At 45.6% G+C, this 16,803-nt stretch overlaps 1 protein-coding gene and 1 pseudogene across 3 annotated transcripts in view; both read left to right on the top strand.

Moving 5' to 3' along the window:
* LOC309813160 (tripartite motif-containing protein 26-like) overlaps positions 1–16,803 on the top strand; it is a 101,633-nt pseudogene that overhangs the window by 17,178 nt on the left and 67,652 nt on the right. The window lies entirely within an intron of this gene.
* On the top strand, positions 60–3,521 carry LOC309812999 (BOLA class I histocompatibility antigen, alpha chain BL3-7-like). 2 transcript variants are annotated; one of them, XM_082637509.1, is made up of 8 exons: positions 60–200; positions 521–790; positions 997–1,272; positions 1,893–2,168; positions 2,287–2,394; positions 2,826–2,858; positions 2,999–3,046; positions 3,210–3,521. In XM_082637509.1, the coding sequence occupies exons 1-8, from the start codon at positions 128–130 to the stop codon at positions 3,212–3,214; spliced, it is 1,089 nt and encodes a 362-aa protein (XP_082493635.1). In that variant the 5' UTR covers positions 60–127; the 3' UTR covers positions 3,215–3,521. The 2 variants fall into 2 exon arrangements, with proteins under 2 accessions (XP_082493635.1, XP_082493634.1); XM_082637508.1 differs by lacking the exon at positions 3,210–3,521 and having other exon boundaries at positions 2,999–3,135.

Here is a 16,803-nt window from a genome sequence, read left to right as displayed (position 1 = left end):
GTGACGCGACTCACTTCTCACTCCCATTGCGTGTCCGGTTTCTGGAGAAGCCAATCAGCGTCCCCGCGGTTCCCGGTTATAAAGTCTCCACCGACCCGCCGCACTCACTTTCTTCCACACCCCGAGGATGCGGGTCATGGCACCGCGAACCCTCCTCCTGCTACTCTCGGGGGCCCTGGCCCTGACCGAGACCTGGGCGGGTGAGTGCGGGGTCGGTAGGGAACGGCATCTGCGGGGAGGATCGAGGGGACCCCGGGGGTCGGGGGGCAGGACTCACAGGGAAGGAGCCACGCCGCCGCCCCCAGCCCAGACCCGCCCCCTCACCCCGGTCCCCGCCTGTCCCTCCCTTGCTTCCCGCCCCCTCTTCTCTCCCCCGAGGTGCCGGCCCTTCTCCGACCTCCACACCTTTTCCGTCTCACGAGCCCCTCGCCCCCTCCCCCTTCCCGGCCCCGTCACCTCGGACCCGGGGACCCGCGCCGGGAGGAGGGTCGGACCGGGTCTCACCCTTCCCCGCCCCCAGGCTCCCACTCCCTGAGGTATTTCTACACCGCGGTGTCCCGGCCCGGCCTCGGGGAGCCCCGCTTCATCGCCGTCGGCTACGTGGACGACACGCAGTTCGTGCGGTTCGACAGCGACGCCCCGAATCCGAGGATGGAGCCGCGGGCGCAGTGGGTGGAGCAGGAGGGGCCGGAGTATTGGAAAGAGCAGACGCGGATCTGCAAGGACACCGCACAGGTTTACCGAGAGAACCTGAACACCCTGCGCGGCTACTACAACCAGAGCGAGGCCGGTGAGCGACGCGGGCCCAGGTCCGGATCATGACCCCCACCCCCAGGGACGGGCCGGCGTCGCCCCGAGTCTCCGGGTCCGAGGGTCACCCCAACATTGCGGGACCCCTCCCCCCCGGTCCCCGACCCGGGAAGAGCCCGCGGGGACTTTACCCAGTTTCATTTTCCGTTTGGGTTTAATCGCTGCGGCTGGTCGGGGCGGGGTCAGGGTCTCACACCCTCCAGCAGATGTACGGCTGCTACGTGGGGCAGGACGGTCGCCTCCTCCACGGGTACAGACAGGACGCCTACGACGGCGCCGATTACATCGCCCTGAACGAGGACCTGCGCTCCTGGACCGCGGCCGACGCGGCGGCTCAGAACACCAAGCGCAAGTGGGAGCGGGCCGGTGATGCGGAGCAACGCAGAAACTACCTGGAGGGCACCTGCGTGGAGGGGCTCCTCAAATACCTGGAGACCGGGAAGGACACGCTGCAGCGCGCAGGTACGAGGGGCCGCGGGGCCTCCCTGGTCTCCCCTCGGGCTGGAGCTGGCTTCCCACAGGGGAGGAAATGGGGTCCCTGTGGAAACACCACCCCAATTTCTTGTCGGGAGAGGGGTGAATCCGCCCAGGTTTCCATATTCTGTACAAGACAGTGACTCGCCAGTGGCCTCACTTCTCTGAAAGACAGTGAAGGAATCCAGTCTCTTTGGGGAAGAAGCAGGAAACCATCCCTGAAATAACTGACCAGCAGCGCCCTTTGACCCTGACCCCCATCTTGTGAACCATGACTTTCCCTCGCAAGGCCTGTTCTTATCTTGAGAACATCTTAGGAGACCTGACTCCAGCTTTTCTGAGTCATTCAGCCTCCACCAAAGTCAGGACCATTGCTCTGTATTCTCCCCTTTACATGGAGCCTCCTACCTTGGCTTTCATCCTTATTCTAGAACTTTCCAAGGACTGGGAGATTTTCCCAGACCCCGGAGTCCAGGCTGGTGTCTGGTGTTTTGGCTGCTTCATTTCAAACCTGTTGTGCTGTCCATTCTCAGGATGGTCACATGATGCTGCTTCAGTGGCCCATGAAGGTAACACTAAGTGTGAATTTTCTGATTCTTCCTCCTCAGACCCTCCAAAGACACACATGACCCATCACCCCATCTCTGACCGTGAGGTCACCCTGAGGTGCTGGGCCCTGGGCTTCTACCCTAAGGAGATCTCACTGACCTGGCAGCGTGATGGGGAGGATCAGACCCAGGACATGGAGCTTGTGGAGACCAGGCCTTCAGGGGACGGAACCTTCCAGAAGTGGGTGGCCCTGGTGGTGCCTTCTGGAGAGGAGCAGAGATACACGTGCCATGTGCAGCACGAGGGGCTTCAGAAGCCCCTCACCCTGAGATGGGGTAAGGAGGGACATGGGGGGTGGAGCTTCCTCTCAGATAAAGCAGGAGCCCTTCTGGACACTTTCAGCAAGGTCGGGATTCAAGCCTGAGGTCAGGGCCCCTTCCCTTTCCTCCACAGACCCTCCTCAGCCCACCGTCCTCATCATGGGCCTCATTGTTGGCCTGGTTCTCTTGGTCACTGGAGCCGTGGTGGCTGGAGCTGTGATCTGGAGGAAGAAGCACTCAGGTAGGGAAGGGAGGGAGGGATCTGAGTTTTCTTGTCTCACTGGGGGGTTTCAAGCCCAGGTAGAAGCTTGCCTGCGTTTTTACTAGGCAGTACCATTCAGAAACATTGCTTGCCAGTCTGGAGACTGGCACTTAACCTTTTGTAAAGCACATGTGGAAATGAAAGACAGATTTTTTCACCTTCATAATTCCAGTTGGGGACCAGATTACCAGCACTTGAAGGTCAGAGAGGGAAGGTCCCTGCTGAGGAGAGACCCCCAGGAGGGCAGAAGTTGATCCAGTCCCCCCACATCTCCTTTCTTCGTGTTCCTGATCCTATCATGGGTTTTGGTCAACAGTTCTGGGAAGTTCTCTGTGGTCCAGGACTAGGGGGTTCCTCTAGGATCTCAACTCAGTCTTCTCCCTGGCCTCTCACGTGTTTTCTTCTTACAGGTGAAAAAGGATGGAGCTACGCTCAGGCTGCAAGTAAGTGTGGAGGGGGTGTGATTCCTGAGACCCTTGTGAGGGTGCAGACAGGAGGCCATGGGGGGCTCACCCTCCTAAAGCTCCTTCTCTAGTTTCTCTCCTGTGGGTTCTGACCACGTCCTGGTGGTGTTCTCCCCCAGGCAGTGACAGTGCCCAGGGCTCTGATGTGTCTCTCATGGATCCTAAAGGTAAGACCCTGGAGGACCTAGATTGGGAGAGGTGTTGGGGTCGAGGGGATGCCCCGGGTGGTGGGGATCTTTGAGTGGGACATTTGAGCATGTGGGGGGCTGTTGGGAAGGTCAGCACTTACATGACTGACCTGAATTTGTTCATGGTTATTTTCTTTCACAGTGTGAGCCAGCAGCCTCGTGGAGACTGAGTGATGCAGAGTCCCACTTTGTGGCTTCAGATCCCGTGACTCCTCTTTCTGCAGCTGCATCTGAATGTGTCTGTGTTCCTCGGAGCATAATGTGAGGAGGTGGGGAGACTGGCCCAACCCTGCCCACCACGACCCCTCCCCACCCTGACCTGTGTTCTCTTCCCTGATCCACTTGCCTGTTCCAGCAGAGGTAGGGCTGGGCCACCTCCATCCCTGTCTTAACTTCGTGGTGCACTGAGTAATAATGTCTTACTTGCCTGTTGGGAATAAAACCTCTATATGAATTTTGTTTTTTCTGATTCCTGCCATGAGGCATTGATGGATTAATAAAGGAAAGGATTCTTAAAGTTTGAGAGAGAAAATAAATGGAAGCGCTGAGAACCTTCCAGAATCCGTGTGCTTGCTGTGCTCTGTCTGCTGCAGGTGGGACAGGAGGAGGCGGTGAGGAGCTGAGCGTGGACGCGGCCTGTGCCCACTCCGTGCTCACTGCATCGTGGCTTTGATGTGGTCACTGCTCTGCCAGGTCACCTGCTCTGTTCCTTTGTCCTTGTCACTTCACTAGAACCTTGTCCCACCAGGACCTGTGATCTCAGGGACTCAGAAATCACCTGGGCCTTGTACTGTCTCCAGGACTGTGGGCAGCAAGGGCTTCCTGTAACCATGTAGCCTTGGCTCAGGCCTTGCTCCCATCCTCGGACCCTGTCTTTATCGTGCGTGTTTTTTTTTTTTTTTTTTTTTTTTGCGGTACGTGGGCCTCTCTCTGTTGTGGCCTCTCCCGTTGCAGAGCACAGGCTCCGGACGTGCAGGCTCAGCGGCCATGGGTCACGGGCCCAGCCGCTCTGCGGCATGTGGGATCTTCCCAGACCGGGGCACGAACCCGTGTCCCCTGCATCTGCAGGCGGACTCTCAACCACTGCACCACCAGGGAAGCCCATCGTGCGTGTTTATATTTTGCTTATTTAGTGGTTGTTATTGTTGGATTAATGACTGTTGTTTTTCACGTGCAGAGTTCTGGTCTCATTCTTCTCTGGGTGTCCCCATCTCTGACAGCAGCAGGAGTCATTTTGCCTGTCGACGTCCCTACAAGTGGAAGGGGGCCCTGCACACAAGATTCTCAGTAGTATCAAGAGAGCAATTTTCAGCCTCATCCAGCTCTTGCCCTCCTTCTAGAGACGTTTGCTGGATTCTTTCCAACTTTTCCCCATCTTTTAAAAGGAACCAGATTCTGGAATTAGCAAACAGAAGGGACCCAATAGTCTCTCATCTTGACTTAATTCTTGCTGGATTTCTCTCTTCTCTGCAGCCTGGCCCCTCTTCTGCCCTTAGATCTTCTAAGCCTAGTGCTGACTCCAATCCAAACTGATGGATTTAGAAAGCAGAGTCTAATAGAGTCAGGGTACGTTGGAATAGAGGACGCATAAGTGCAGGATATTCTTTTCTGAAGAGAGAAGGAGCGTGGTGTGTGGTGTGCAGACTGATTGGTGTGTGAGGGAGGGGAGATCAGCCCTTGTGAGAAAAGTACAGGCGGCATTGATGTCATTGCGAATGGATGTGGTGTCGTAGCTGCCACAAGGCAGCCTGTGGCCTGAGGTCATGTTAGTAAAGACACTGTCTCTAGGAAAGGGAGGTGCTCTACACTGCTCATTCATTCAGTTGACATTTTTGTGTGCCAGATACATGACGCACTGTTCTTGCATCTAGGAAACCTCAGGGAACTAACAACAGACAAAACCTGTCCGCCATGTGGAGTATATGTTCTAGGGGAACGGGCAGAGTGTGCGCTAGGACACTAGTAAGTGAGGGAAGGGTTCACCTTAAAAGTTGGTAAGTGCTTTGAGGAAGGTGACCCAGCGTGTAAGTGTGTGGGGACAGGGATGATGTCTGTTCTACTAGGGCGGTCAGTGTGGGCCTCATTGAGAAGGTGACCTTTGAGTAAAGATGTGAAAGACATGAAGGAATGTCCACGAGGATGTCTGGGGCAAGTTCTCTCCAGGCCGGGGAGCCTCCAGTGCCAGTGCGCTAGGGCAGGAGAGTGTCGGCGTGTTCAAGGAAGAGCGAGGAGGCCATCGTAGCTGGAGGAGAGAGGAATGGAGATGAAATCCGGTGTCTGGACAGATCATATACACCTAGACAATATCAGAAGGGTTTTGATTTTGTCTGAGGAAGGTGCGGAGTTTACAAGATGGTTTGAACAGAAGATTGACCTCGTGTGACTACTCTTTAGAAACATCTGGCTGCTGGGCAGAATCAGGAGGTGAAGGGCAAGAGATTCCAAAGAGGAAACTGTAGGAAATGGTGCAGTGTCCAGGCTGGAGATGCTGGTGCTTGTCTGAGGTGTGAGCAGGGAAAATAATAGTAACTGATTGGATTCTGGATATATTCTGAAAATGGCATTTTACAGCAATTCCTAACGGATGAAATTTGGGTTATAAGAAAGAATGAAGCAAGACCGCAAATTTTGAGATTTGCAAGTAGACATGTGGGGCACCTTCCACAGAAATGGGGAGACTCTGGAAGCAGCATATTTGAGGAGGCGGCAGCATTGGCATTCGCTTTAGGAAAGGGCAAACTGAGTCTGGGGTTCAGGTGAGATGGCTGGAGAAATATTTGGAGGAGGTGACATCCTATAAATGAGGTTTAAAGCTTTGAGAACAGATGAGGTCACCAGGGGAGAATTGGCTACAGAAGATGAAGGACAAGGACTGAACCCTGGACCCCCCAGCGCTATGTGATCTGATCAGACCACACACCCGAGCAGACCTCACGTTTCTGAACACCGAGTCTAGATGGCAAAGAGCACAGGGTCCCAAACTTCCTGTGCATCACGTGCACGCCTCAGGTGGAAGGGAGCGTGAGAATCTGCATTTTAAACAAGTTTGGTGCTGATGTTGCTGGTCTTCAGATCACACATTTAGTAGCAACAATGTAGACCAGGATTCCCACGTGGCTGTGCATCAGCCTCACCTGTAGGGCTTGTTCATAAGGGATTCCTGGACCTCATGCCCACATTCTGAGATGGTGGGTCGGGGAAGAGTCCTGAGTAGTTTGTAACAATCCCTACAAGCAGTCCTGAGGCTCAGGCAGATTGGGATCCACTGAGGTCAGTGATCAGAGAGTAATCAGGGTGGGGAGGGGTTTTAAATCCTCATGGAAATGTTTTTCCCTGGGAAAAAAAAGTGAGGACATTTTCTGGGAGATACATGTGTTCTCTACCATGCAGTATAGCCAGGTGGAAAATTTAAGAAGCAGTTATCCGCTCAGCATAAAGAAAAGCTTTTGAGTTCTAAGAGGGTAGACCTAAATTTTCTCCACACGCACACGAAAAAGGTGATTATGTGGCGTGATACAGTTGTCAGCTAATGCTACGGTGGTAATTATTTTGCAATATTAAGTGTATCAAGTCAACAAATTGTATACCATAAACTGACTCAATATTGTAGATCAATCATATCTCAATAAAGCAGCAGGGAAGAGTCTCTGAATCCCTGCTCTCTCAGAGTTTCACTACATGGTATTGTCATGCAATTCTTTATGGGCAAAAAAGGGTTTCAAATTGTTCTAAATGGAACGAGAGAGAGAGAGAGAGAGAGAGGGAAAGAGAGATTGACTGTAGTTTTGTTTCAGGAAAAAGCCACCGAACAGCCCTGAGACTACACAGCCAGGAACAGAATACACAATCCCACACGGGTCAGGTCCCACAGAGGAAGCCCTGCCCGTGCAGGTGGGCCCAGATGCCACTGTTCACAGCACTGTCAGCCCTGATGCTGGACAGCGCGCCCTGCGGCTCAGCCTGCTGTCTCTGCTGCTCCTGACAACTACTGCCGCCTCGGCCATAGGTGCCAAAGCCTTCAGCACAGTTCCAGCCTCTCTGTGGCACCATGTCCTGAGTCAGAGTCCAGCATGGGGTCACCTGCCTGGTGGAGCCTCAGGCTGTTTCAACCTGCCAGAATGTTTAGAAGCAGGTTTTTCTCTCTTATAGAGGGAGGTGGTCTCTACAGCCGACCAAGATCTTCAAGTTTGAAATTCCCCTAACTTGGGAAGAGGGTACAGATTCTAGGGGTGGAGGTTGAAGGTGAGGAAGGAAAAAGAATGACAAATTACAATTTTTGTAGCAGTGATCTAGACGAGAACTTGACCTGGTACATTGTAAGCAGTCAGGTTGGATGGATGAATAAGTAGTAAATGACATCTTTCAACTTCTTCTGTGATGTTCTGTTATGGGATCCAGCTTCTGTCTACTCCAGTTTATACTCAGATAAGCAGAGTGCATTTTTCAATAATGAAAGGATTACTCAAAATGTCCTCTCCCTACCTTTGTCTAAGCTTAAATAAACAAGATCTATAAGTCTTCATGGGATCCATACATAAACACTGACATTTTATACTAGGTTTCATATTTCTTTGTACATGCACATCTTTCTGGGGAAAGTATCCATATCACTTATCAGTTTACATGTGATCCCCACAAAAGTCTTTAAAAAGTATCAATACTAGTTTAGACACCAAGTTACTCAATCTCTGGTCCATGAGGAACTAATGATCCAACTGTCTTAGCAGATCCAATCACATGATATAAATGCTCATCTTTTTCTTGGCAATTACCAGTCTGGGTCAAGATAAAGGTAGAAATTTACTTGCTTACACTCACTTTCAATGTCTGTATGTTTCTTATTGTGAGCTGAGAGCAAACATTTCACAAACCAGCACTGGCTCACAGAAGAGATAAAGTATCATTGGTTTGGGTGGACTTATATTCTAGCACCTACCATGCTGCCAGATAAATAGCAGGAGTGAAAAAATAGGTCATGGAGACTCCATTCCCAGTAACGCGATAGAACTTGTTTTTTTTTTTTTTTTTTTTTTTTTTTTTTTTTTTTTTTTTTTTTTTTTTCTGGTAGGATTAGCTCTTAACAACTTTCATGTATATAACATACAGCAGTTTTACTTATATTAGTCATGTTGTTCATTACATTCCTAGAATTTAGTCATCTTGTTATTGCAGAAGGTTGTACCTTTTGACCACCTTCATCACCATACAAAGATATTACATTATTATTGACTATATTCCCCACGCTGTACACTTCATCACTGTGACTCATTTATTTTGTAACTGGAAGTTTGTACCTCTTAAATTCCCTCACCTATTTCACTTATAAGTATTAATTTTTAAAACTTGATTAGATATATTTAAATCATAAATGGGACACATGCTTCTTTTGTTCAGTCAAATGATACAGAAACAAATGGAAAGGTAGTAATGTCCCCTCACTCTTCTGTTCCCCTCACTTTTCCATCCTTTCCCTGAGTAAACAATTTTGATGTGTATCTTACCATCATATTTTTACATTTATATTAAATGTACAAATATATAAATATATAAGGCATAAGTTGTATTACAAAGTGTTTTACATTATTCTGCTACTGCATTTTTTTTTCTATTTTTTTTTTTTTGCTTTATAACAAATTTAATCAGTTATACATATACATATGTTTCCATATCCCCCCTCCCTTTTGCGTCTCCCTCCCACCCTCCCTATCCCACCCCTCCAGGCGGTCACAAAGTACCGAGCTGATCTCCCTGTGCTATGCGGCTGCTTCCCACTAGCTATCTACCTCACGTTTGGTAGTGTATATATGTCCATGCCGCTCTTTCACTTTGTCACAACTTACCCTTCCCCCTCCCCATATCCTCAAGTCCATTCTCTAGTAGGTCTCTGTCTTTATTCCTGTCTTACCCCTATGTTCTTCATGACATTTTTTTTTTCTTAAATTCCATATATATGTGTTAGCATACAGTATTTGTCTTTCTCTTTCTGACTTACTTCACTCTGTATGACAGACTCTAGGTCTATCCACCTCATTACAAATAGCTCAATTTCATTTCTTTTTATGGCTGAGTAATATTCCATTGTATATATGTGCCACATCTTCTTTATCCATTCATCCGATGATGGACACTTAGGTTGTTTCCATCTCTGGGCTATTGTAAATAGGGCTGCTATGAACATTTTGGTACATGTCTCTTTTTGAATTATGGTTTTCTCAGGGTATATGCCCAGTAGTGGGATTGCTGGGTCATATGGTAGTTCTATTTGTAGTTTTTTAAGGAACCTCCATACCGTTCTCCATAGCGGCTGTACCAATTCACATTCCCACCAGCAGTGCAAGAGTGTTCCCTTTTTTCCACACCCTCTCCAGCATTTATTGTTTCTAGATTTTTTGATGATGGCCATTCTGACTGGTGTGAGATGATATCTCATTATAGTTTTGATTTGCATTTCTCTAATGAGTAAAGATGTTGAGCATCCTTTCATATGTTTGTTGGCAGTCTGTATATCTTCTGTGGAGAAATGTCTATTTAGGTCTTCTGCCCATTTTTGGATTGGGTTGTTTGTTTTTTTGTTATTGAGCTGCATGAGCTGCTTATAAATTTTGGAGATTAATCCTTTGTCAGTTGCTTCATTTGCAAATATTTTCTCCCATTCTGAGGGTTGTCTTTTGGTCTTGTTTATAGTTTCCTTTGCTGTGCAAAAGCTTTTAAGTTTCATTAGGTCCCATGTGTTTATTTTTGTCTTTATTTCCATTTCTCTAGGAGGTGGGTCAAAAAGGATCTTGCTGTGATTTATGTCATAGAGTGTTCTGCCTATGTTTTCCTCCAAGAGTTTGATAGTGTCTGGCCTTACATTTAGGTCTTTAATCCATTTTGAGCTTATTTTTGTGTATGGTGTTAGGGAGTGATCTAATCTCATACTTTTACATGTCCCTATCCAGTTTTCCCAGCACCACTTATTGAAGAGACTGTCCTTTCTCCACTGTACATTCCTGCCTCCTTTATCAAAGATAAGGTGACCATATGTCTGTGGGTTTAACTCTGGGCTTTCTATCCTGTTCCATTGATCTATCTTTCTGTTTTTGTGCCAGTACCATACTGTCTTGATTACTGTAGCTTTGTAGTATAGTCTGAAGTCAGGGAGCCTGATTCCTCCAGCTCCATTTTTCGTTCTCAAGATTGCTTTGGCTATTCGGGGTCTTTTGTGTTTCCATACAAATTGTGAAATTTTTTGTTCTAGTTCTGTGAAAAATGCCAGTGGTAGTTTGATAGGGATTGCATTGAATCTGTAGATTGCTTTGGGTAGTAGAGTCATTTTCACAATGTTGATTCTTCCAATCCAAGAACATGGTACATCTCTCCATCTATTTGTATCATCTTTAATTTCTTTCATCAGTGTCTTATAATTTTCTGCATACAGGTCTTTTGTCTCCTTAGGTAGGTTTATTCCTAGATATTTTATTCTTTTTGTTGCAATGGTAAATGGGAGTGTTTCCTTGATTTCACTTTCAGATTTTTCATCATCAGTATATAGGAATGCCAGAGATTTCTGTGCATTAATTTTGTATCCTGCAACTTGACCAAATTCATTGATTAACTCTAGTAGTTTTCTGGTAGCATCTTTAGGATTCTCTATGTATAGTATCATGTCATCTGCAAACAGTGACAGCTTTACTTCTTCTTTTCCAATTTGGATTCCTTTTATTTCCTTTTCTTCTCTGATTGCTGTGGCTAAAACTTCCAAAACTAGGTTGAATAAGAGTGGTGAAAGGGGGCAACCTTGTCTTGTTCCTGATCTTAGTGGAAATGGTTTCAGTTTTTCACTATTGAGGACGATGCTGGCTGTGGGTTTGTCATATATGGCCTTTATTATGTTGAGGAAAGTTCCCTCTATGCCTACTTTCTGCAGGGTTTTTATCATAAATGGGTGTTGAATTTTGTCGAAAGCTTTCTCTGCATCTATTGAGATGATCATATGGTTTTTCTCCTTCAATTTGTTAATATGGTGTATCACGTTGATTGATTTGCGTATATTGAAGAATCCTTGCATTCCTGGAATAAACCCCACTTGATCATGGTGTATGATCCTTTTAATGTGCTGTTGGATTCTGTTTGCTAGTATTTTGTTGAGGATTTTTGCATCTATGTTCATCAGTGATATTGGCCTGTAGTTTTCTTTCTTTGTGACATCCTTGTCTGGTTTTGGTATCAAGGTGATGGTGGCCTCGTAGAATGAGTTTGGGAGTGTTCCTCCCTCTGCTATATTTTGGAAGAGTTTGAGAAGGATAGGTGTTAGCTCTTCTCTAAATGTTTGATAGAATTCGCCTGTGAAGCCATCTGGTCCTGGGCTTTTGTTTGTTGGAAGATTTTTTATCACAGTTTCAATTTCAGTGCTTGTGATTGGTCTGTTCATATTTTCTATTTCTTCCTGATTCAGTCTTGGCAGGTTGTGCATTTCTAAGAATTTGTCCATTTCTTCCAGGTTGTCCATTTTATTGGCATAGAGTTGCTTATAGTAATCTCTCATGATCTTTTGTATTTCTGCAGTGTCAGTTGTTACTTCTCCATTTTCATTTCTAATTCTATTGATTTGAGTCTTCTCCCTTTTTTTCTGGATGAGTCTGGCTAATGGTTTATCAATTTTGTTTATCTTCTCAAAGAACCAGCTTTTAGTTTTATTGATCTTTGCTATCGTTTCCTTCATTTCTTTTTCATTGATTTCTGATCTGATTTTTATGATTTCTTTCCTTCTGCTAACTTTGGGATGTTTTTGTTCTTCTTTCTCTAATTGCTTTAGGTGCAAGGTTAGGTTGTTTATTCGAGATGTTTCCTGTTTCTTAAGGTGGGATTGTATTGCTATAAACTTCCCTCTTAGAACTGCTTTTGCTGCATCCCATAGGTTTTGGGTCGTCGTGTCTCCATTGTCATTTGTTTCTAGGTATTTTTTAATTTCCTCTTTGATTTCTTCAGTGATCACTTCGTTATTGAGTAGTGTATTGTTTAGCCTCCATGTGTTTGTATTTTTTACAGCTCTTTTCCTGTAATTGATATCTAGTCTCATAGCATTGTGGTCGGAAAAGATACTTGATACAATTTCAATTTTCTTAAATTTACCAAGGCTTGATTTGTGACCCAAGATATGATCTATCCTGGAGAATGTTCCATGAGCACTTGAGAAAAATGTGTATTCTGTTGTTTTTGGATGGAATGTCCTATAAATATCAATTAAGTCCATCTTGTTTAATGTATCATTTAAAGCTTGTGTTTCCTTATTTATTTTCATTTTGGATGATCTGTCCATTGGTGAAAGTGGGGTGTTAAAGTCCCCTACTATGAGTGTGTTACTGTCGATTTCTCCTTTTATGGCTGTTAGTATTTGCCTTATGTATTGAGGTGCTCCTATGTTTGGTGCATAAATATTTACAATTGTTATATCTTCTTCTTGGATCGATCCCTTGATCATTATGTAGTGTCCTTCTTTGTCTCTTCTAGTAGTCTTTATTTTAAAGTCTATTTTGTCTGATATGAGAATTGCTACTCCAGCTTTCTTTTGGTTTCCATTTGCATGGAATATCTTTTTCCATCCCCTTACTTTCAGTCTGTATGTGTCTCTAGGTCTGAAGTGGGTCTCTTGTAGACAGCATATATATGGGTCTTGTTTTTGTATCCATTCAGCCACTCTGTGTCTTTTGGTGGGAGCATTTAGTCCATTTACATTTAAGGTAATTATTGATATGTATGTTCCTGTTCCCATTTTCTTAATTGTTTTGGGTTCGTTATTGTAGGTCTTTTACTTCTGTTGTGTTTCTTGCCTAGAGAAGTTCCTTTAGCATTTGTTGTAAAGCTGGTTTGGTGGTGCTGAACTCTCTCAGCTTTTGCTTGTCTGTAAACGTTTTAATTTCTCCATCAAATCTGAATGAGATCCTTGCTGGGTAGAGTAATCTTGGTTGCAGGTTTTTCTCCTTCATCACTTTAATTATGTCCTGCCACTCCCTTCTGGCTTGTAGAGTTTCTGCTGAGAGATCAGCTGTTATCCTGATGGGGATTCCCTTGTGTGTTATTTGTTGTTTTTGCCTTGCTGCTTTTAATATGATTTCTTTGTGTTTAATTTTTGACAGTTTGATTAATATGTGTCTTGGCGTATTTCTCCTTGGATTTATTCTGTATGGGACTCTCTGTGCCTCCTGGACTTGATTAACTATTTCCTTTCCCATATTAGGGAAGTTTTCAACTATAATCTCTTCAAATATTTTCTCAGTCCCTTTCTTTTTCTCTTCTTCTTCTGGAACCCCTATAATTCGAATGTTGGTGCGTTTAATGTTGTCCCAGAGGTCTCTGAGACTGTCCTCTGTTCTTTTCATTCTTTTTTCTTTATTTTTCTCTGCAGCAGTTATTTCCACTATTTTATCTTCCACCTCACTTATCCGTTCTTCTGCCTCAGTTATTCTGCTATTGATCCCATCTAGAGTATTTTTTATTTCATGTATTGTGTTTTTAATCGATGCTTGATTCATCTTTAGTTCTTCTAGGTCCTTGTTAACTGTTTCTTGCATTTTGTCTATTCTATTTCCAAGATTTTGGATCTGGGAAATAGAATCTTGGATCATCTTTACCATCATTATTCTGAATTCTTTTTCAGGTAGACTGCCTATTACCTCTTCATTTGTTAGGTCTGGTGGGTTTTTATCTTGCTCCTTCTCCTGCTGTGTGTTTTTCTGTCTTCTCATTTTGCTTATGTTACTGTGTTTGGGGTCTCCTTTTTGCAGGCTGCAGGTTCGTAGTTCCTGTTGTTTTTGGTGTCTGTCCCCAGTGGCTAAGGTTGGTTTAGTGGGTTGTGTAGGCTTCCTGGTGGAGGGGACTAGTGCCTGTGTTCTGGTGGATGAGGCTGGATCTTGTCTTTCTGGTGGGCAGGTCCACGTCTGGTGGTGTGTTTTGGGGTGTCTGTGGACTTTTTATGATTTTAGGCCACCTCTCTGCTAATGGGTGGCGTTGTGTTCCTGTCTTGCTAGTTGTTTGGCTTAGGGTGTCCAGCACTGTAGCTTGCTGGTCGTTGAGTGAAGCTGGGTGCTGGTGTTGAGATGGAGATCTCTGGAAGATTTTCGCCGTTTGATATTATGTGGAGCTGGGAGGTCTCTTGTGGACCAGTGTCCTGAAGTTGGCTCTCCCACCTCAGAGGCACAGCACTGACTCTGGGCTCCTCAATTTGGGATGATGTGTTGTCTATTCATGTATTCCACAGATGCAGGGTACATCAAGTTGATTGTGGAGCTTTAATCCGCTGCTTCTGAGGCTGCTGGGAGAGGTTTCCCTTTCTCTCTAGAACTTGTTTTAAGGCTGCCTCTTCCAATGAAAACAAATAAACATAATAAATAAAGTATAAAAAGCTTCCATAAGTACAGTTATCTAGAGAATAATTGTTTAGGCCAAAATATAAATGTGGGTAATAACCCAGAGGGAAAAGTTGTTTTTATCCTTAGGGCATTAGCCAAATCTGGAAAAATCTTACCTTTGGTTTTCTCAAGCTTATGAGCTGTAATTGGAAATGTCACCCAGAGAGCTCATATTTTTTTTTAATCTGTGAAGTAAAAGCTTTTAGTAAGAAAGGCTTAGTGGAAGCCCCTGAAAAAGCCTCCCAAGCTCAGCCACGACACAACATTAAAAACAATATTGTGTCTTGGGATAATGAAAGAAGTTAATGTCATCCTCAAAGACTTAAAGGATTCAGGGGTGGTGGTCACATCACGTACGAATTAACTCACCACTGTGGTTCTTGCGGAAACTGGAAGGATCGTTGTCAGTGACAGTGAGACAGCGCTCTCAGCGCTGCTATCTTGCTTTCCATTTCCTACGTTTCTGTTTCTACCTACAACGTTCGCTCTTTTAAAAATCCCAAATTACCTGGAAGATTGGGCCAGTTTTTCGGGAATATAATTTTGATCTGGATTCCTGTGAAGTGAGCCCCAAAACCTTTGACTTGAACTCTTTATTCTGGTCTCTGCATTGCTAGCCTCAGCCGTGTGACAGGCCATGTAGTCACATGGTCCCAAAGTCACCCTGTGGTTGGCAGACTCTAAATTGGTCCCCGATGCTCCCTCCTCTGGTATCTATGTCCTTGTCTAATACTTTTGGAGCATAAGCTGGACCTAGTGACTCACTGGTAACAAAAGGAATAGGGGAAGTGATGAATGTATATTTGGGGATCACCAGGGAAAAAGATAGGAGGGACCCGGGGTCAGCTGTCTCAGGGCTGGCTGTCCAGGCCTGGCTGGGGAAGCAGAGATTCCCGATGGAACCCAATGACAACTGATGCTGCATTCTCTCCCTACCTGAGGAGTTTCTCCTCTAGATCTCAGCCTCCACAGTCACTGCCATCAGACAGGAGGAGGACGAGGAAGAGACCACCAGCAGTGATTCTCATCCTGGCTGGAATGTCAAGAGAACTGTCTGTGAAAAGCACCAGAAGGGAAGTGAAGGAACGAAGGCTCCTAAATCTCACACCTGGTGACCCAAACGCTCCCCTATCAGACCCCGTGGCTAGAAAGATGAGGAGGGTAACAGTCTCCAGTCTCCCTGTGCTGTGCCCCCAACCCTGGCCCAGCTCTCCCTTTCTCCATTTACAATAATGTCCCAGGAGCCCAAGTGCTGACACTGTAAATATATCTCTGCTCATCTTAGAACAGACCACCACAGCCACACACTCCTGGGAAGTCCTGTTCTCCCGATATGTATTCAGTACGTGCAGCAGAACCCAAATAATAGTGGTCTCACAGGATGGAAGCTTGTGTGTGGCTCCCATGACAGTGAGACAGGCAGTTCCAGGGCTGCTAGGGTGGCTTTGCACCACGAGGATGTCCAAGCATCCAGGTCTCCTTGACCTTTGTTTTCTGCTGTCCCTGGGATGTTGTCCTTATTAACATGACCCAACATACCTAAGACCATGTCATTGGTCCATGAGCAACCAGGGAAAGCAGGAGAGAAGGGAAAGTCTCATTGTGTATCTCCATCAGAGCTCTTGGGTGAGACCAAGTGCATCATCAATGAGCAGTAATATTTTGAAAGGAATCTTTTTCTGAGCAGTAAGTTTCAATAGTGGGATGAAAATATTTAGTCCACCATTCTGTAAACAGATGTGCTCTCATCTAGGCTTTGTTGTTCTATTTACAGATCACAGGCAGAGTAGATTTAGCATAAACCTTAAAGGGCCTGGGATCTGAGGAATGGTAAATAAGCACTGGCTTCAAGTTTAAGTCACCAGCTGCATTAGCCCCTAACAAGAGAGTCAGCCTCGCCTTTGAAGTTTTGAAGCCAGGCATTGACTTCTCCTCTCTAGCTCTGAAAGTCCTAAATGGCATCTTCTTCCAATAGAAGGCTGTTTCATCTATATTGAAAATTTGTTATTTAGTGTAGCCACCTTCATTAATGGTCTTAGCTAGACCTTCTGGATAACTTGCAGCAGCTTCTACGTCAGCACGTGCTGCTTCACCTCACATTTTCATGTTACAGAGATGGCTTCTTTCCTTAATCCTCATGAACCAACCTCTGCTAGCTTCAAACTTTTCTTCTGCAGCTTCCTCACCTTCTCGGCCTTCATAGAATGGAAGAGAGTTAGGGCCTTACTGTGGTTTAGAATTTGGCTGAAGAGAATGTTGTGGTTGGTTTGATCTTCTATTCAGAGCACTAAAACTTTCTCCATATCAGCAGTAAGATGGTTTTGCATTCTTACCATTCGTGTGTTC

This window comes from Mesoplodon mirus (assembly GCF_964341445.2).
Source record: "Mesoplodon mirus genome assembly, chromosome: 12".
In the NCBI taxonomy this organism is placed as follows: domain Eukaryota; kingdom Metazoa; phylum Chordata; class Mammalia; order Artiodactyla; family Ziphiidae; genus Mesoplodon; species Mesoplodon mirus.
Note: the sequence above shows the minus strand (reverse complement) of the source record. Positions and strands in the feature narration are given on the sequence as shown.